The 20,257-nt window shown below is 55.0% G+C and overlaps 1 protein-coding gene across 4 annotated transcripts in view; it reads left to right on the top strand.

The window, feature by feature from the left end:
• Positions 1 to 20,257, top strand: part of PLXNA2 (plexin A2) — a 153,047-nt gene that overhangs the window by 102,637 nt on the left and 30,153 nt on the right. For all 4 annotated transcript variants that reach the window (XR_015774563.1, XM_088067281.1, XM_005529292.3 and 1 more), the window contains exons 10-17: positions 1,897 to 2,097; positions 3,745 to 3,841; positions 4,855 to 5,048; positions 10,516 to 10,667; positions 14,840 to 14,957; positions 15,416 to 15,552; positions 18,454 to 18,621; positions 19,142 to 19,235. Coding sequence is in view for 3 of the 4 variants with exons in the window: in XM_088067281.1 (XP_087923407.1) it covers positions 1,897 to 2,097; positions 3,745 to 3,841; positions 4,855 to 5,048; positions 10,516 to 10,667; positions 14,840 to 14,957; positions 15,416 to 15,552; positions 18,454 to 18,621; positions 19,142 to 19,235 (1,161 nt within the window). In the remaining variant the exon portion in view is untranslated. The remainder of the gene's footprint in view (positions 1 to 1,896; positions 2,098 to 3,744; positions 3,842 to 4,854; positions 5,049 to 10,515; positions 10,668 to 14,839; positions 14,958 to 15,415; positions 15,553 to 18,453; positions 18,622 to 19,141; positions 19,236 to 20,257) is intronic.

Raw genomic sequence — 20,257 nt, 5'->3', positions numbered from 1 at the left:
TCTGTTTCTCATTTACAGCTCCTTGAGCCGCTGTGAAACAGCTTCCCATGGCCTGGAGGGGAGCCTGCCTTGGGGAGGGGGCATTTCCCCCTGGATCCCAGCGGGATCCTGGCCAGGATGTCCTGGCATTGCCGTCAGCAGCATTTCCTTTCATCCCCAGGCTGGGGGACAAAGGGATGCCAGTCTGGGATTTGGCAGAGGGAACGTGATTGTTCTAAATTCCTGCTTTAGCTTGGGATTAATCATTCAGTGTCAGGTGCTTACAGGTACTCAGGTACCTTGTTCCATTAGATCAAAGCAAATTAGAGCTGAGCAGAATGTAAATACAGCTGATGGTCAGAGCCTTTGTCTCGGTGTTTTGCAGTTCCTGGTGTAGAAATTGAAGAAAATTTCTATTTCGCAGTGTGGTGCGCAGAGATAATGTTTGGGAAGTTGAGATCTCACGGGGGAGATGTCACACAGTTACCAGGAGCTGATAAGTCATTTTTTGTGGTCCATCTCAGGGTTTCATTTAGACATTCTGTTTGTGCTTGGGTGAACTGGAGATCTGCTCTTCTGTGCAATGGTGTCTCACAGAGTCACAGATGGTTTGGATGGGAAGGGATCCTAAAAACCATCTCATTCTACTCCCTGCTGTGGGCAAGGGACACCTTCCACTATCCCAGACTGCTCCAAGCCCCATCCAACCTGGCCTTGGACACTTCCAGGGATGAGTTTTAAGGTCCCTTCCCACCCAAGCCGTTCTGTGATTTGGAGATAGAAGGAGCAGTTCAGGTCGGATGCTTTGCCCACCCAGCAGGCAGAGGCACGAATCCCACCCAGGAAAGCACTGCCAGCCCCAGCACAGGAGCTGGGTGGGCGGTTCAGGAAGGCAGAGGTGGTGGAGCATGGAGAGGAGCAGGAGCAGATAGAGCAGAATTTAATGTCACCTCAGAAATTAAAGGCACCTTGGCCTAATTTAACTGGGGTAAGGCAGAGCGGAACGGTGCCTGGTGGTGAGAGGGAAGCACATCCTGGGCTGATCCATCTCACTGTGCTGCACGAGGGGTCTGAGGGGTGAAATGGGATTAGGAGAAGCCCCTGTGGCTGGGAGCAGCCCATCCCCTTCCAGAGCAGGGGGCTCAGCAGGGCTGGAGCAGCTGATAAGGGGCTGAGCTCCTCAGCAGGGTACAGCAGGAGCTGCTGGCTCCACAGATAAAACCCGTGGGAAGCTCAGAGCGGGGAGGACACCTTGGATTTACCCCCAGAGAGGGTGTTCCTCCTTGAGCAGCTGCAGGGAGGAAATCAGTGCCAGCCCCAGGGGGCACGGGGGGCATGGGGGTCTTTGTGTCCTGCACTTCTCCTGCAGCTGGAATGGGCACTCCAGATGTGCTGGGACATCAGCCCAGACCTGCCACTCCTGCAGCTCCACTGATGCCTCCTTGGGCTCCCAAAAACTCAGGCCAGACAGAATGAAGGGAATTAAAAGCAGCTCTATTTATTGAAGGGCTCCCAGGTACATTTGGGGCAGACAAAACCCCTCCCGGGGGCTGCACCCAGTAATGGACCACGGGTTTTCACACATTTATAAGTTTGGGCCATTTGGATGTTGGGGGTTAATCTTAATTACAGCTTCAGGTGATGAAGGAATTTACCCCAATTTGCTGCCCCCAGCTCACTTTTGTTTACATTTCTCAGGCCTGAGGCACTGAGGTGTCCTTGATCCCCAGGCCTGCAGAGGAATTGTTGTGTCTGCCCGAAATGGGAAAGCGGCAGCTGACACTGCACGTGGGGTTTGGAGTTACACACGAAAGAACTGCGGGGTTACAAACACGTGGAAAAGATCCAAGCTGAAAGCCGAAGGCATCACCACCACACCCCACCCATAACCTCCCACCTTCTCTCCCTGCCTCCCAGGACTGCCCCCAGCTCTTCCCCACGGAGGAGATCCTGATCCCGGTGGGAGAGGTGAAGCCCATCACGCTGAAGGCCAGGAACCTGCCGCAGCCCCAGTCGGGCCAGAGGGGCTACGAGTGCGTGCTCAGCATCCAGGGCATCATCCACAGGGTGCCCGCCCTGCGCTTCAACAGCTCCAGCGTGCAGTGCCAGAACAGCTCGGTGAGAGCGGGGACGGAAAGGGGCTGCCAGCCCCAAACCGCTGCAGGGAGGGTGGAAATTCCCTAATCCCGAACCCCAGGTGGGAGAACAGCTGTGAGGGGCTCAGAGGTGGGGAGGAGATGCCCTGGTGAGGGGTCAGCCAGGGGAAGGGGAGGAGGAGGAGGAGGTAAGGCAGGCTAATTCACACGCGGGGAGATAAGGAGAATCACAGAGCCCTTATCGGGGAGCTGTCAAATCCCAGGTCACGGTGGCTGGATGAATGGAGCAGGGAAGGAGGGGGAAAGGGAAACTGCCGGGGGAGAGGGGAATCACCGGCAGGGAGAGGGGAAACACCCCAGCGATGCTGCCGAGGAGCAGGGCAGGATAATCCCCCTCCCCAGGACAGGGCTCAGCCTCGCCATGGGCACCCCAAAGTCACCCTGGTGGGTACCAAATGACAAATGCCAGCCCCCCCACCCTGACCCACAGCCAAATTTGTGTCTCCTGTGTCCCTTCACAGCTGGGGGACCAGCAGGGACAAGCGAGGCCCTTCCTTTGCTCACCATGTGCTTGGAAAGGGCCCTGGGCAAACAGGGCACAGCCAGGTTGTTTTAGGCAGCAGAACAGGGTCCACTTGAATATTCAGTGCAGATGGTCTTAAATTGTTAATGAAGTTTTGAATTTTTAAAAGTTTTACTGGGTATTTATACATCACTGGCCGTCTTTGGGCCTCGCAGCTTGGTGGATAATAAATGTATTAATAGTATATAGTACTTTTCCTACCCAGAGTGATTTATAAGCATTAGAGAAGCACTTTTATTGCTGTTGGGCTGATAGGGAGTGGTAGGGGGAGGATGTGAGGGCCATTCTGGACTCACAGCTTCTTGTTCCACACCAGCTGAATAAAACACAGGCAGGGTGAACCAGTACAGTCAAATGTGAGTTCAAAGTGCACAACTCCAGGGACAGGCAGAGCAGCCTGCCCTGCTTTAATCACCATTCCCTCGTCCCAGAGAGGATGGCAATGCTCACTCACCTTTTGAAGTCTTTTTAGCAGCTCTTGGCTGACCTAAAGAGAGCACCAGAGCGAGGCCTGGCCAGTGCTGGGTGTGGGAATGGGAATTTCAGCATCCACTGGGAATTCAGCTGGAGCATCCAGCCTCACTCAGCCACGGCCCCAGGATGTCCATAAGAAGGGGAATAATTCCAGCCAGGCTTGGATCCTAGAGCAGGCTGAAACAGTGGCAGGGGCTCTGCACCACCTATTTTTGCTCAGCTGTTTCCTGTTCCACCTGCAGTGGGATTTTGGAGCTCCCAGTCCCCCTGGGGAGCACAAACTGGGCAAGAAGCAGCCTGAAGGCAGCAGTCCCAGTCTGGTTGACTGCAGGGGCTGTGTTGGTAAGCCAGAGACTGAGTGACGAGAGCAACCACTGTGAGTGGAGTAATTAATCTGTTACCTCTCACAAGGACTAGATCTGATTTAATTATCTCTTCCTGGTGAGGAGAAGGGACTCAAAGAAGAACCCTGGAGATGAAGTGTAAAAATGTGGTGTCTCAGGCACCAGCAGATGTTTCTAAGCAGAGAATGAAGATGGTTTCTCTCCAAGAACCCTCTTTGTCTGTGAGGGTTGTCTCCCCAAGCATTTCATTCTGGATCTCACCCCGCAGTACCTCTATGATGGGATGGACATCAGCAACTTGGCAGTGGACTTTGCCGTGGTTTGGAACGGGAACTTCGTCATTGACAACCCGGAGAATCTGAAAGGTAAAATCTGCTTGAGTTGGCTTCAGCTCGTGGGTGGTGGGGGGCTGGAGAAGGGGGCAGGGATGGTGTGAGCCCTGAGGACCAGCTTGAGGAGGAGAGCAGCTCGCTGCAGTGTTGGTGCTGCTCTCTGAGCCTTGGTTTAGGAATCCACCTGTGCAGGGGCACCTGCGGCTTGGGGAGCTGTGGTGGGCAACTCCAGGAGCAGCTGTGTCCTGAGGGAATGCCCCAATCCCAGCTGTGTCCTGAGGGAATGCCCCAATCCCAGCTGTGTCCTGAGGGAATGCCCCAATCCCAGCTGTGTCCTGAGGGAATGCCCCAATCCCAGCTGTGTCCTGAGGGAATGCCCCAATCCCAGCTGTGTCCTGAGGGAATCCCCCAATCCCAATATTACCCCAAGGGATCCCCCAATCCCAGTTTTACCCCAAGGGATCCCCAATCCCAGTTGCACCCCAAGGGAATCCCCCAATCCCAGTTTTACCCCAAGGGATCCCAAATTCCAGTTGCACCCCAAGGGATCCCCCAATCCCAGTTTTACCCCAAGGGATCCCCAATCCCAGTTGCACCCCAAGGGATCCCCAATCCCAGTTGCACCCCAAGGGATCCCCAATCCCAGTTGCACCCCAAGGGATCCCCAATCCCAGTTTTACCCCAAGGGATCCCCAATCCCAGTTGCACCCCAAGGGATCCCCAATCCCAGTTGCACCCCAAGGGATCCCCAATCCCAGTTTTATCCCAAGGGATCCCCAATCCCGGTTTTATCCCAAGGGATCCCCCAATCCCAGCTGCACCCCAAGGGATCCCCCAATCCCAGTTTTATCCCAAGAGGATCCCCAATCCCAGTTTTATCCCAAGAGGATCCCCCAATCCCAGTTTTATCCCAAGGGATCCCCAATCCCAGTTTTACCCCAAGGGATCCCCAATCCCAGTTGCACCCCAAGGGGATCCCCTGACCCCGGCTGTGCCCCGCGGGAGCGCGGCCGTGTCCGAGCGCGTGCTGTGCCCTCTCCCCTCAGTGCACCTGTACAAGTGCGCGGCGCAGCGCGAGAGCTGCGGGCTGTGCCTCAAGGCCGACCCCAAGTTCGAGTGCGGCTGGTGCAGCGGCGAGGCGCGGTGCACCCTGCGCCCCCACTGCGGCTCCCCCGGCGCCCGGCCCTGGCTCGACTGGTCCAGCCACAACGTCAAGTGCTCCAACCCGCGCATCACCGAGGTGAGCCCCGCTCCTCCCTCCGCCCCAAAACCCTCCCAGCCCCGAGAAACGGGGACAAAACGCTCCGGCTGTTCCCGGGAACCCGCTGGCACGTGGCCGGGTGTGCGGCCGCTGCCCCACGGGCGGCTGGCGCTCGCCCGCCCTGCCACCCACGCGGGGTGACAGCGGGAACGCTAATTAAACAGGGAGCTCATTAGTCTGGAGTTGGTGTTCCTGATATTTCTGTTCAGCCCGCTGAGGGATGCAGAATGTGTCCCAGGAGCGTTTTCACCGGTGGAACTGCGCTCGCTCTGTTAGCGCTGCTATGAGGAGTGACGCTCCCGCCAGGTGGGAGCGGAGGAAGCTTTGGGTTTGTCTGTTCATTAAATCCCCAAAACGCCTCCCTTCCCTGGGCGTGTACAACACAGGAGGATCAGAGCTGGCTGCTACACCAGTGCTGGTGCCAGAGCTGCTCAGCACCCAAAATCTGCCAGCTGAACCCAAGTGAGAGTGGAAGTCTCCTCTTAAATTAAATTAGTTCCTACACGCGTTTAACTAAACTGGCTCAGCTCCCGTGGGAGGGAGGCATCAACCTCCTTTCATGGAGAGGAGGAAGCACCGAGGCTGCTGCTGCTTCCTCGGGGCAGGGTGGGGCTGACAGGAGAACGATGTTGCTGAGGAGGGTCCATCCATCCTCAGGAGAGATAACACCAGGGATGTTTAGGTACTTCTGCCTTAGGCCTTCAGCCCAGCAGTGCTACACCTTTGCTGGGCAGGTGTTTCTCTGTTTCTCTCGTGCAGGTGTTTGTTTCTCTCGTGCAGGTGTTTGTTTCTCTCGTGCAGGTGTTTGTTTCTCTCGTGCAGTGTTTTGTACAGGGCAGAGCGGAGCTGGTGGGAGGTGCTGGGGCTGGTTGTGCAGGGATGGGAAAGCATTAAAAAGGCTTGGAAACCTGTCCTTTCCCTGCTCGGTTTCTTTCCAAGTCCCAGCTGCCCTACCAGGAGATAAAATGATCCTTAAAGGCTTCCCTGGATATTCCCCTTGCCCTGCCACTGGGCAGAACCCAAACTTTCCTTGCCCAAGTGCTGTTCTGCTGCACAAGGTTATGCTACAAGAAACAAAACAACCTCCACTGAGATTTGCTTCCCCATAAACCATGCAGAAAGTTGTCAAGCCAAAGAAATCTTGGAATTATTTATCTGCCCCTCCTTGAGCTGGGCAGAGAAAGGGAAAAACACTGAGCTCCAGCCACCAAGTGACTGCATGTGAGCAGTGCCAGGCTGGCTCCGGCAGCTGGCTGCAGGCAGGGCACTGCCACCAAGTGTTTTATCACTGTCCAACTTGAAAGCAATACTTTTGGGCTCTGTCCAAGGAGAAAAGAGCAGAGCTCTGCTGTTACAGATTTCTTGACTCCATCCCCAGGTCTGTGTCTCAGCCCTCAGAGTGAGGCTGTGGAGGAGAACATGAGACTTTCACAGTTTTTGTTGCCGTTGGGTCCTTTCCCAACTCTGGGGTTTTCTCAGGGTTTTGGGTTCCGTTTCGCAATGCCCAGTGCTGCAGAGCTGTACAGCTGGGAGGACACCCTGCCCTGCTGGCACTGAGCTGGCCCTGGCAGGTCCAGAGCTGGCACTGGTGGCACGTCCCCCATCCCCAGCACTGACAGGACTGGGGAGCAGGGTTTGCTCTCGTACTGGAGCTCACACTGCAGCCTCAATTACCCAGAGTAAAAAAGCCTTTAATAAGGGCTGGTTTCCACTCCTCCTGCTTCATCTGGCCAGGTTCACTCTTTGTGACCAGCCTGGGGTCAAGGGCCTGGCTCCCAGGCGCCAGTGCCTTCAGGGGATGCATAAATAAGAAGAGATTGTGTCTTAATAGTTCTAAAAGTAAATGAGCAGTGGGGTATTTGCAGTGCTTTCACGGCGTGAGAGGCCCAGCCCTCCCCAGCAATGTCCCCTCAGCAGCTTAAAACTTCCAGCCGGTCTGTGGCCTTAGCAATAAATAAATAAAAATCAGTTTTCTGGCGAGCAAGCGGCGCTCTGATCTCCTATTCATTTATTTGCAGGGCTCATTAATATAACATCAGTGCAACAAACAGCTGAAGGGGGGGCAGTGTCAGGCTGAATAATGGAGTCGCTCTGCTGAGATAACAATTAGGTTCTGAATGTGCCATCAGCTGAGGCAGGGACAAGGAGGGCTCATGCCGGGATGACAATGCTCATGTGCCGCTTCCCCGCTGGGCTCATCAGCTGGGATCCAGAGCTCAGGGCAGGAGAGGAAAAGCACAAAGATGAAGGTGGATGGGGTCTGGGGGGGGGGCAGGGGCTGTGCCATTGATTGGGTGCTCTCTCTGCACCCCAACAGATGCCAAGGGTCGCTGTGCAGGGCTCGTGGCTTCCCCCCAGCTCCCAGCAGCTCCCAGCCAGCCCCGGCTCCAGCTCTCCCCGGCTCCTCTCCGGCTTCTCCTGCAGGCAAAATGTTGCTTCATGTCAGAAAGGCTGGAAGATTCGAGCAGAGAGACGTGACACTGAGAGCATTGATCCCTCATTGCTGGAGCCGTGTCTTCTGCCACTGGGCTGGAGCTCCTGGATCCCTGGGATCCTTGGGTTCCAGACTCAGGGATCCCTTGGATTCCAATCTCTGGGATCCTTGGGTTCCAGACTCAGGGATCCCTTGGATTCCAATCTCTGGGATCCTTGGGTTCCAGACTCAGGGATCCCTTGGATTCCAATCTCTGGGATCCTTTGATTCCAATCTCTGGGATCCTTTGATTCCAATCTCTGGGATCCTTGGATTCCAGACTCAGGGATCCCTTGGATTCCAGCCTTGGAGGTCACTTGGATTCCAGACTCAGGGATCCCTTGGATTCCAATCTCTGGGATCCTTGGATTCCAGGCTCAGGGATCCTTGGATTCCAGGCTCAGGGATCCCTTGGATTCCAGGCTCAGGGATCCCTTGGATTCCAGGCTCAGGGATCCCTTGGATTCCAGGCTCAGGGATCCCTTGGATTCCAGGCTCAGGGATCCCTTGGATTCCAGGCTCAGGGATCCTTGGTTTCCAGCCTTGGGGGTCCCTAGCTTGGTTTCAAGTAAAAAGCAGCAACAAGAGAAGTGCTCTGGAGCATCTGCAGCCATTCCCTGACCAAGGACAGGGTGTGAGGGTGACCAAGCTGCTGCCACCCCGCTCATCCCCGTGCCCAACCCATTTATGAACGGTGCTGCACACCTGATCCATCCTGCCCAGCACTGTTATGGTGCTGGATTGGGATTTGTCCCGTGCAGTGGGCAGAGGTGACCTGCTCAGAATAATTCTGCCTCCCACACCCTGCTCAGATCTCAGTGACTTTCAAGCTGCTTTGGTTTAGCAAACAACCTGAAAAAACTTCAGCAGAGGTGCAGATTCCTAAACAGCAAATGTGCAATTCCTGGTTATGGCCTGGCTCTTTCTCAGCTGCCCTTTGCAGGTCCTTTCATCCTCCACAGAGCTCTAAGAGAAAAGCCAGTCTAGTGAAGTGATTTGCTTGAAATTGGGGAATATTTCTTGCTAATCCTGTCTGTCTCAGATCAGAAATCTGGACTGGCAGCCCTGCAGCCTGGGCAGCTCCCAGCACAGCCCAGCTGGGGTTAAGGCAGACCACGGGCTGGCTGTGCTGGAGGTGCCTCATCCTCGCCCAGCCAGAAGCCCAGGGAGGCTGCTCCGAGGGTCCCCAGCTCTGGGTGCACCGGGACCTTTAAGACTTATCTTCTTTCTGCGATTTTGACTGAATCTCTCCAGCTGTAATTAATTGAATGCATCTGTTCTAACCCTGGGGCTGCTTTATGGCACAGTTACTTCAAAACTGTTCAATTAGTGGCCACTAAAATCTAGGTCGAGTGGAGCTCCATATTGGGGATTTTCCAGGTCAGGACATTTTTAAAATACAGCATCAGCTCGGCTTTGTTCGGGGAGGCCGCTCAGCCCCGCTGCTTCTGCTCAGGTCAGGAAATGGCAAACGGTGACTCCTTGTTTTTGAGCAGTGATGAGACAATGAGCCCAGCGGAGTAAGTGCTCCAGTAAATGCATTTTAACATCCTCCAGAGCTGCGAAGGACAGTTGTAACTGTCAGCCGAGTTCAGGTGATTCCCAAGCAGTGATGTAAACACTACCAGGCCTCCAGGACTCGGTGTAACTCAATCCAGCTCGGTTTTGCAGTGGGTTTATGGGCACGTCGAGCTTCCCAGAGCTAAATGATACAAGACAGGCCATGGTGTGAGTTACAGGGAACAGCAGCACAACAGGCAGTGCGTGGTGAATAAATTAAAAACCTCCATCAGGCGGTGGAGGGGAGAGGAAGGTGGGAATTAAAGGATGTGGAGGAAGGAGGGGGTGGCTTGGTGGCTCTGGAGGGTGCGTGGAGTTGGAATAACCTCAGCATGTGAGGCCAAAAATGGGACAGAATGCCCAGGGAAGTGATGGAGTCACCCTGGCAGAGCTCAAAAACCAAGTGGACGTGGCCATTGGTTTAGCGGGGATGGTGGGATTCCATCTTGAAGATCCTGGGTGCCTTTTTGGAGATGCTTTGGGGAACTGGGGACCACAGGAGTGATGGGGACAGGGGGGGCAGGTCATGGGGATGTGGTGTGCTGGTGGCACTGGTGTTTGGCCGCTTTCCTCACCCCTGGGAAGGCGGAAAAAACCAACCATCCCTCTGGAAACAGCAAGGAAAAGGTTCTGAGGAGCTCAAGTTTTTTTGCCAAAGACAAGGGTGGAACAAAGAAGCGTAAACAAGATTTATCCATTAAATTAATTAAATTGCGTTATTATGGATTGTGTTTATTTATTAATAACAGCTGCAGCACGGGGAAGATTAGAAACTCACCCAAGAGCAACAACAGAGCGGTGGCAGATTCAGGATAGCTGTCTGAGAGTCCTGGGTCCAAATTTTGTGACCATGCATTATTGAAATTTATACTCCTAATTGAAGAGGAGATTGTCCTTAATGCAAGTCCAGGGAAGCAGGGATGATTATGGCTGAGGCAGGCTATAAACAGGCAGCTTGAAAGCACATACCTCACCCTTTAACATTTTTAAGTCATTTGAGGTGCCAAGTCACTAATAAAATGTGACATTAACATTCAGAGAACAGCCAAGGCAGAAGGTAAAGTTCTCCCAAGCACCTGGCTGCTTCTGGAAGGTGACTTACCCTGTTCTGGATAAGAGAGGAGCCAGGTTTATCCTTCTGCACGGATTTCTGGGGAATGGCACTGCCCACTCTTCTTGGCCGGCTCAGGGACCTTGGAGTCCTCTCTTGGAGCACGGCACAGATGGATTTCAGCGTCCCTGGGCTCCTCCAGGACATCCAGGAGAGCCATGAGGGGGTGACCCTGGCTGGTTTGGCAGCAGGAGCGGGAGGAGGCTGCAGCACTCCCAGCACAAGTGTTTCCAAGGCAGGGGCTGAAGAAGGAGCGTGGTGGGGATGTCCCCTCACCTTCCCCGTGTTCTGTCTCCCTGCAGATCCTGACGGTGTCGGGGCCCCCGGAAGGAGGGACGAGGGTGACCATCCGTGGTGTGAACCTGGGCCTGGACTTCTCGGAGATCGCGCAGGGGGTGCAGGTGGCCGGGGTGCAGTGCACGCCCCTGCCCGAGCACTACGTCGTGGCCGAGCAGTGAGTGTCCCCTCAGCCATCCCCACCGCGTGTCCCCGGGGTTGGGAACCCCACACGGGGCTCCTCCCTGACCTCCAGCCAACGCTCAGGAGACCAAAACCTCACCCAGAGCCCGGTCCCCTGCAGGAAGGGCTGTGGAGGTGGCTATGGGAAGGGATTCCTGCACATTCCTGCACGTCCCTGCACATCCCCACACTCTGGACTCTCTCTGCAGGGGTTAAACAGCCCTTTAAGCTTTCATTAAATGTTCTGTTTCCTTCCACACCCGGTTCCTGCTTGGCTAAGCACCTTTGCTGATGAGCACCTTGCTGCCGCTCCGCGCTCCCCATCCCACTTGGAATTCCGCCGGCGCCGCCGGCTGCGCGCAGCCATTTGTTAGGGGTGACAGCCCCGTAATCCGAGCGGGGCTCCAGTGGAGTCAATTCATTTGTTTCACTAAGAAAAATGTCAGCCAAAAATTAGAAAACAGGCCTGTAACAGGGGCTGGGTGAAGGAACCCCACAGCGTGACCCCGCTCCTCTCCTGCCCCGTGGGGCTGTGCCAGGGAGCCAGGAGGGCGCTCAGAGGCTGCTGGGGGACGTTCGTGCTGGGTGGGACAGGAGAAAAGGTGATGTCTCCCCTTGGGTTGTGTCATCTCCTGCTGGGGAAGAGGATGGTGAACGGTGCCGTGGGAACGGGATGTGGCCAAGATCCTATGGTGGGCCCAGCAGCACAGACCTGCCCCAGCTGAGGGAGCAGCTGCAAGGAGCTGTCCTCTGCTGGGAGATGCATTTGGTGGCTCCCACTGAGACCCCAGAGCAGCACAAGGACCTGCCACCAGCAGCACGTGGTGGCGTTGGTTGGGTTCTGTCCACTCCATGGTGACGTTGGTTGGGTTTTGTCCACTCCATGGTGACGTTGGTTGGGTTCTGTCCACTCCATGGTGACATTGGTTGGGTTCTGTCCACTCCATGGTGACATTGGTTGGGTTTTGTCCACTCCATGGTGACATTGGTTGGGTTTTGTCCACTCCATGGTGACGTTGGTTGGGTTCTGTCCACTCCATGGTGACATTGGTTGGGTTTTGTCCACTCCATGGTGACATTGGTTGGGTTTTGTCCACTCCATGGTGACATTGGTTGGGTTCTGTCCACTCCATGGTGACATTGGTTGGGTTCTGTCCACTCCATGGTGACATTGGTTGGGTTCTGTCCACTCCATGGTGACATTGGTTGGGTTTTGTCCACTCCATGGTGACATTGGTTGGGTTTTGTCCACTCCATGGTGACATTGGTTGGGTTCTGTCCACTCCATGGTGACATTGGTTGGGTTTTGTCCACTCCATGGTGACGTTGGTTGGGTTTTGTCCACTCCATGGTGACATTGGTTGGGTTTTGTCCACTCCATGGTGACATTGGTTGGGTTTTGTCCACTCCATGGTGACATTGGTTGGGTTCTGTCCACTCCATGGTGACATTGGTTGGGTTTTGTCCACTCCATGGTGACGTTGGTTGGGTTCTGTCCACTCCATGGTGACGTTGGTTGGGTTCTGTCCACTCCATGGTGACATTGGTTGGGTTCTGTCCACTCCATGGTGACATTGGTTGGGTTTTGTCCACTCCATGGTGACGTTGGTTGGGTTTTGTCCACTCCATGGTGACATTGGTTGGGTTTTGTCCACTCCATGGTGACATTGGTTGGGTTTTGTCCACTCCATGGTGACATTGGTTGGGTTCTGTCCACTCCATGGTGACATTGGTTGGGTTTTGTCCACTCCATGGTGACGTTGGTTGGGTTCTGTCCACTCCATGGTGACGTTGGTTGGGTTCTGTCCACTCCATGGTGGTGTTGGTTGGGTTCTGTCCACTCCATGGTGGTGTTGGTTGGGTTCTGTCCACTCCATGGTGGTGTTGGTTGGCTTTTGTCCACTCCATGGTGGTGTTGGTTGGCTTTTGTCCACTCCTTGTGTTTCTTTCCCCATGGGGAAGGCAGAAGGGGCATTGCTGACCCCTCTGGAGCAGTGAGGGTCAGTGCAGGGTGCCAGGGAATCTGGGATCACGGGATGGACAGTGCCTGGGGCTGCTGCAGGAATGCCTCCAAGCATGGCACCGATCCCCATCACTGCGAGCAGTTGGGGCTGTTCTGCTGAGCAGTACTTTGTTATACTTTATTTTTCAAATAAAGGATGGAAGATTATGAAATTATCCCCCTTTGATGGTATGAAACCCTGATTTTATAATCATGACTCTAATTACGGCTCTTGAGCTTTCAAAGTTTGTTAACATCATTAAAACGTTTACCCTGGGCAGATAACAGCAAGCGTTTGCATGAGAGCTGCCTTTTAAAGATGAATACAGATAAAAGGACCCTCTTAAGGCTTCTGTGGGCAGACTGAATTCCAAGACTGTAATGACTCTGCCATATGCTCCAGCCCCGCAATCTATCAGCCAGCAATTAGGTTAATGTTGGTGAAAGGGCCACTTAGCCCGGCAATCAGCACCCTACAGCTCTGCCAATGCAGCGTTTTGTAACAAGGTACCTGCTGGGGATTTGGCTGGGAGCGGGACTCGGACCAGGTGTACCCGGTCACTTGTGCCCTGTCCCGTGCCCGTCCCTGCCCGGGCTGGGCTGCAGCTGCTGCTCTGCTGGCAGAGATGAGAATTTGGTGTTTCCTTGGGGCAGAGAGATCCTCCCCTCTCTTCTCCTGCCCGTGGGATGCCAGGAGTCACTTCCCAGGCTTTGTTTGCCCTGGCCCCAAGCTCAGAGCGGCCTCCTCTCCCCGCTGCTGGTCAGGAGGAGGAGGAGGAGGGATGAGGGAGAGGTGAAGGAATAAGAGGCAGAGAGGCGCAGGGGCGATGTCTGGTTGAAAGGCAGAGCGAGGAGCACGTGGCAGAGGAAGGCTCAGAGCTGAGACGCTTCAATCCCTGCTCTCCAAAGGCAGCAGAGCTCTCCAGGCAGCCCCTTTTGATGTGCAGCAATGAGGACGTGCACGTTCCTCCCTTTACCAGCCTGTGTGTATTTCATCGGGCCTCCTGGCATCACCTGCGCACGCGAGCTGCAGCTTCTTTTTTCCTTCAGTCTTCGTGGTTTATTTTATTTTACTTTTTATTTGCGGTGAATTTAATGCTGCTGAAGGCAGCTGGAACGCTGCCTCCCCAAACTGGGGCCTTTTATGTCTTTTTGTGTGATAGGCAGAGGAGTGAGCGCTTCTCTCTTCAGCCTCAGCAGGGAGAAGCTGCTCTGGCTCCTGTCTGGTCCCACTCCCAGGGTCAGATCCACACAGGGATCTCCTCATGGGTGGAACTGCACCTCCTGCCTCAGGCAGGTTACTCCTACCTTCAGCTTTTCACCCCTCAGGCAAATTACCCATCCTCAAGTCTCCTGTCCTGAGGCCAGTTATTCCCACTCTCACATTTCCAGTCTGGGGCAGGTTCCTCTCACCCTCAGCTTCCCAGTGCCTGCAGGGATGCTCTTGAATTTATCTTCTCAGCATTGCTGTGGGAGCAGGCAGCATCCAGCTCCATCTGGAGAGCTCTGCCAGCTGATGCCCCTCTGAAAACCATCCCCAAACCTGCTGGCATGCCTGGCATCCTCTGGATCCATCCCCAGCCGGTGCCACACATCCCCCGTGCCCTGGGATTTGGGGGTTGTTCATCCGCAGTGATCAGTCAGGGTTAACCCCAGCAGCTCTCCCTGGCCCTGCAGCTTTCCCAGCCTCGGGGAGCTGAGCTGGACCATGCCAGGAGCCCAGAGCCACGCTCCACGGGCGTGTTTGTGGCAGGCAGCCCTGTCCCCCAGCAGAAGCTGCTCTCCAGGGCTGTCTCTATCATCTCCCAGCAGGTTTCTCCAGTTTTGATTAACTGGGAGTCTGCAGTGTGAGCTGTTCCCTTAATGAACTCATCTGTTACTCCGAGGACTTCGCACTCACTTTGCTACTGGCTAATATATTGCCATTAGTGCTCTGCTTTGCTCTGGAGTTTACAGCTTGTAATAATTATGTCTAATTTTGATTTTTTTTCCTTTAAATTACTACATGGGGTAAAAATAGACTCAGTAATTAACTTCTTCCAAAGAGGCAGATATCAAAGTTAAAGAGGTGGGGGCAGGGAAGGAGAAATAAAGGCAGCGTGGAGCTGTGCAGGGCACTGCCGGCACCTCCTGCCAAAGCTTCCCTGCGGCATTTCTGCTTCCAGGATCGTCTGTGAAATGGGGCAGGCGCTTCCAGGGATCAGCTCCGGCCCAGTGCTCCTGTGCATCGGAGAGTGCAAGCCCGAGTTCACGGCCAAGTCGGCGCAGCAGTACATGTTTGTGGTGAGTGTCCTGCTGGGGGACAGGCGTGTGTGCCCCGGGAGCTGAGCGTGCCACATGGAGGGGCTTCAGCTCCACAATCCTGCAATGGCCTTTTTTTATTCCCTGGGGGTTTCTCCCTGGTGCTGCACAATTTTTGGTGGCCCAGCTTGCAGGATTCAAGAGCTCACCCTGTGAATAACCGGGGCACCCGGAGCATTTGGGTTCAGCTTTGCACCTCCAGAACAGAGATTATGGAATCAAAGATTGGTTTGGGTTGGGAGGGATCCTCAAAGACCCAGTCCCACCGCTGCCATGGGCAGGGACACCTTCCACTCTCCCAGGTTGCTCCAAGATACATCCAGCCTGGCCTTGGCCACCCATGGATGTCCTTCTCCGCTGTCACAGGCACCCACAGCAGCTCCTGGCTGCAGCAGGAGCACTGAGTGTGTGTGTGTGTGTGTGTCCTTTCCTTCCTGCAGACTCCAGCTGTGAGTTTCCTGAGCCCCAGCCGCGGCCCGGAGTCGGGAGGGACCATGGTGACCATCTCTGGCCACTACCTCGGGGCGGGCAGCCGCGTGTCCGTGCTCCTGGGAAACCAGACCTGCGAATTCCACGAGTAAGAGACCAGCACAGGCTCCTCCTGCTCCTGCCCCAGCATGGATCTGCTGGAGCTGAATGTGCAAAAATCCATCTGGGAGCCCCTAAGGCTCCCATTCCCTCTTTTATTGCATGAAACCCTCTTCTCTTTTATTGTGATGGAGGCTTGCATGGCAAGGGAGGGATTCATCGGTGTCAGTGCTGTTCGTTATTTCATTTTAATGCTGTTCCAACAGTTACTGCTCTGAAAATCACAGTGAAACACCACTGTGATGGAAATATGCTTATATTGGTCATCAGTTCCTGCCCCCAGCCTGGCTGCCCTGATGAAAATGGAACATTTATAAGAAATATCTCCTTTCTCTCCTCACAGACCTGCATTGCTTTCATTGCAGCCTCACTGTTGCAGGTGCCTCGATCTCCTGAAAACAGTCTGGGATGCTCAGGGCAGAGCAAGGCGAGGGTCTGCTCGCACCTCCTTCTGAGGAACCTGCCCAGCCATCAGTCTCTGCTGGGATTTCGATGGCAAATTTGCTTTTCCCCCAGCAGTGTAAACACAGAGTTGACATTTGCAGGGTTTAATGGGTTTCCCTGTGGCTTAGTTAAGAAAGAGACGTGTGGTTTACATCTGTGTGTATCAGTACACAGCCCTGCCCACCCTGCTGGCAGTGGGCACAGCCGGGGTGGCACCCTGGATCCAAAGGGATTCTTTGGATCCCAGATCCTCACTCAGGCTGCCCAGGAGGAACTGAGGAAGTTTCTGGGAAAGCAAAGATCCCTGGAGGTGAATTTCTCATCCAAAAACCTGAGAGGTTCTTGAATGTGGGAGCTGTGGGCGTTCAGGTGCGGGAGCACACCGGGCTATCAGCAGTGCTTGTTCTGGATCCAGCCCAGGATGGTGCTCAGGACATTCCAGGACCTTCCAGGGCAGCTCCAGGTGGAAGCAGTGTAACCAACCCATCAATATTTCCTCCCACACCCAAAGCAACGACACCAAATGGCTCCCTCAGAGACAGGAACAGCATTACCACCAGCACAAGGGTAGGATCAGCCTGGAATATCATCCCTGAAAGAGCTGATCCAGGCATCCTGCAGCTGCTGACCTGCTTTGGGTTCCCTGGATGTTCCAGTTGCAGCAGGAAGCTCAGCAAGGCGAGAGCAGGGACTGAGCAGCCCGGTCCCTCACGTGGGGCCACGCCGTGCACTCGCTTTGCTGTGGACTGTTTTGAGGCAATGAACTCCAATTGTACTCCAGGGTGTGGGGGAGCCTGATGAGATGAAGCAGCTCCTAATGAGATTCCCTCTAATTACAGCTTCCCCCATTCTCCCCTCTCTGATCGGAGGAGTGGGTAGATTCACCATGACGACATAATAATAGCACAGAAAGCTAATTAGCTGATCACAGGGAGCCGGGAGCTGCTCTGCCAGCAGCCCTGCGTCACTCCCAGCTCGTGCCAGAGCTGGGCAGGCACGGCAGGGGCTGGGCTGGGCAGCAGCAGGGCAGGGAGGGCTGCAGCAGGGCTGGAAGCTCGTCAGGCTGCACAGAATCACCCCAAGACTCAGCACAGGGGCTGGAGAATCCCACTCCTCACACAAGGAAGCCTTTGTGGCTAAGTTAAACCAAGGTGGATGTGATAAAACCAAGTGAGGATGGGAAAAGGAAAAGGAGCAGGGCAGGAAGGGGTGGGGGTGTTATTGCATCAACAGAAATGGTCAAGTACAACTGGTTTGAAGTGTTTCAGGGGGTGGTTTCTGTCCCCTCAGTTGTGGGGGGTGGGATGCCAAGGTGTGAGCTGGGAACATTGTGGTACCTGCTGTTCCAGGCCCTCCTAAATGTCCTTAGTGGTGGTGCATGAAATGCTCCTTAGGCAGGGCAGGGAGTGTGTAGGGACCCCAAAAAGGGTCCACACCTTGTCCCCCTGCCAGGCACAGGCTCAAAACTTTATTGGAGCAGAGCAGGGACATGGCTGCACCCGAGCCTCAGCCATACAGGCACCCCCAAAGCCCCTGAGGATGGTGAGGATGGTGAAGGTTGCCCATTCAGGAGTGCCAGGTTTTGATTTAAGTGCCAGACTGGCAGTGAGGTGCTGCAGACCTGCCTGCCCTCTCCCCTGGGAGAACCCAAAACTGAAGGAGCCGCAGAAAGAACACAGACTGTCCTGTGAGGCAGGGGCAGGCTTGGACAGGAAGGACAACCACAGGTGGCTGTGCAGGAACACTGGCCTGCCAGGGATATCCCTCCAGCGCTTTTTGTAGGATCAGTGTCCAAGGAGCCGCGTGGTTCCTCCCAGCTCTGTTCTGGATGCTCAGATCTATTCCCCTCTCCATCCCTCCACCCACCGGCGCCTTTGTGCTCTGACAGTGCCTCCCTGTGCCGCTGCCTCCACCTTCTCTGGGGCTCTGGTGGCAGCAGATGGTCTGTTGTGTCCAGCCAGCCAGCGCCGAGCCGAGGTCACCCCGCTCTGAAGGGGAGACAAAGCCCAAGGCAGCGGTGCCGGTGCCATCGCCCTTCCCAGGCAGGGGCTGCGCGGGGCCTTTGTGCCGCTCACAAGAGCCTGGTGTGTGCTCTGGGGTGGGGAGGGGAAGAATTTGGCTTTTCACTGAGCTCATGCATCCCATTTAAAAGGCAGCCATCTGTTTTCGCACGCCCAGCAGAAGGGAGCGGGTTCAGGGGGAGCTTGGCACAAAGAGGGATTTCAGGGCGGCTGCGCTGCTCTCGCGGTGGGCAGAGCTCGGTGCACAGCTCCCTACCCTTCCCTCCATGCCAAACCCTCCTGCCCACCTCAGGAGCTCCCCAGGTACCAGGCTGGGCTCAGGGATGGAGAGGGGAATGAGATCTGAGCTGCCCCAGGACGGGACAAAGGCTGTTCCTGCCCCCAAACCGCCACCCCACTAACAGCACCCGTCTCCCTTTGTGCAGGCGATCCATGAACGAGATCGTTTGTGTGTCAGCGCCCTCAGCCCACGGCCTGGGGGCTGTTCAGGTCTCTGTCAGCGTGGACAGGGCTCAGCTGGAGAGGACTTTGCTGTTCGAGTACATCGATGACCCCAAGGTGCAGCACATCGAGCCCGAGTGGAGCATCGCCAGGTAACAGCTCTGACAGCACCTCCGTGGCTCTCCTCTGCTCTGGGGCTCCTCAGCACCCAGCCAGGCCAAAAAAGGGGCTGTTGGGAAATGCACATCCCACCCAGCATCCTGAACGGGTCAGGGCTGGGCATTCCTGGGGTTTGCATTTCCCACAGGTCAGGCCTGGGGTTACCAGAGGGGTTGTGTTCAGCCAGGCAGTGACAGCAGACCCTGCACCGAGAATCTGGGGGCACAGCCTAAGGCCAGATCAGCCCCTCTGCTGCAGAAGGGCACAACTGCTCACGAGAGGCTCCCTCTTGTGCTCCTGGAACACAAGAAAGGGAGAAGCTGATGTTAATCAAAAGGCAGCGTGAGCAGCGGGGTTGCTGCCGCTGCCTCATCACGGGGACATTGCTAAAACCCCTGGGCTGAGCTCATCCTCTCAAGCCTGACCCCACGGGTGGCTGAGCCCCACAGCACCTCAGGCCAGGCTCTGAGCACAGCCCAGCCCACTGAGCAGCCTGTCCTGGCTTCCCCACAGCGGACACACACCCCTGACCGTCACTGGCTCCAACCTGGACGTGATCCAGGAGCCCCGGATCCGCGTCAAGTACAACGGGAAGGAGTTTGTCAACGTGAGTAGGGGCTGTCACTGGGAGCCTCCCCCTGGGTGGGGAACGCTGCCAGGGCTGCCTCCCTGGGGAGGTTTGCCATGGCAAAAGCTGCTCTGGGGGTGTTTCCTGCACTCCCCCAAACTGGGAACACTGGGAAGAGGGAATTTGGCATGCGAAAATGTGAATTTACCTCCTTCCCCTACCTGTATTGTTTCAGTCCATGAGTGAGAAGCTGAGACGAACCCCCAGCTAAATGGGGACTAAGCGAGGTTCCTGTGTGTGCTACAAGTAAGAATTGCACCTCCAGGACTTCAGAAATTATTCTGGCCAAGTAAAAATGGAATATATATTGTTTCTATGCAGTGATCTCTGTGACTGAGTCTGTATTATCTTGGAAAGGGCAAATCACTTAGCGGTCTTTTCCTATTCCTCTTCTCCCCCTCAAGACCTTTTTCATCTGAGCTCTTTTTAAAAAGACATCTAATTTTGTTGCTAGCAATTGCAGTTATAGTGCTACAAAAATAATTCTGAAGACACAAAATTGAGCAAAATTAAATCTTTCACTTATGGAGGGAGGCCAAATGGTTGGGCTCTTGCTGCTTTACAAGGCAAGAGCCCCATAAATCAGTGATTTCCCTGCTTTGAGGGCTGGAGGAGCTGTGGGTGTCCTCAGCCCAGCAGGAGATGACCTTCATGTTCCCTCCTGCCCACCAGTGTCACAGGATCCATTCCCTCCCCTTGCTGGCATTTGGGAATGGCCTCTAATCACCCATTGCAGCAGGGAACAGGTATTCCCCGTGGGTCTGTTTCTGAGCTAGAGAGGAGGAAAGTGGAAAGAAATGGGAAAAAATAAAGGAAAATAAATGAGAACTGCTGTGTGAGCCTTTAACTCCGCTGAAACACGGCTCATTTTGGGCTCATCTTCCATCTCCACCCCATTGCCTTCATGCTGGCTGGAGGAGAAGCAAATTACCCCAAACCACGGCTGTAATGCCTCACAGAATCAGTAAGGCTGGAAAAGACCTCTGAGATCAGGGAGCATC

This window comes from Pseudopodoces humilis, chromosome 26, assembly GCF_049639895.1.
Source record: "Pseudopodoces humilis isolate 2021_Gansu_Grassland_sample_001 chromosome 26, ASM4963989v1, whole genome shotgun sequence".
NCBI lineage: Eukaryota > Metazoa > Chordata > Aves > Passeriformes > Paridae > Pseudopodoces > Pseudopodoces humilis.
The sequence above is the reverse complement of the archived record's forward strand: the minus strand, read 5'-3'. Positions and strand labels throughout refer to the sequence as shown.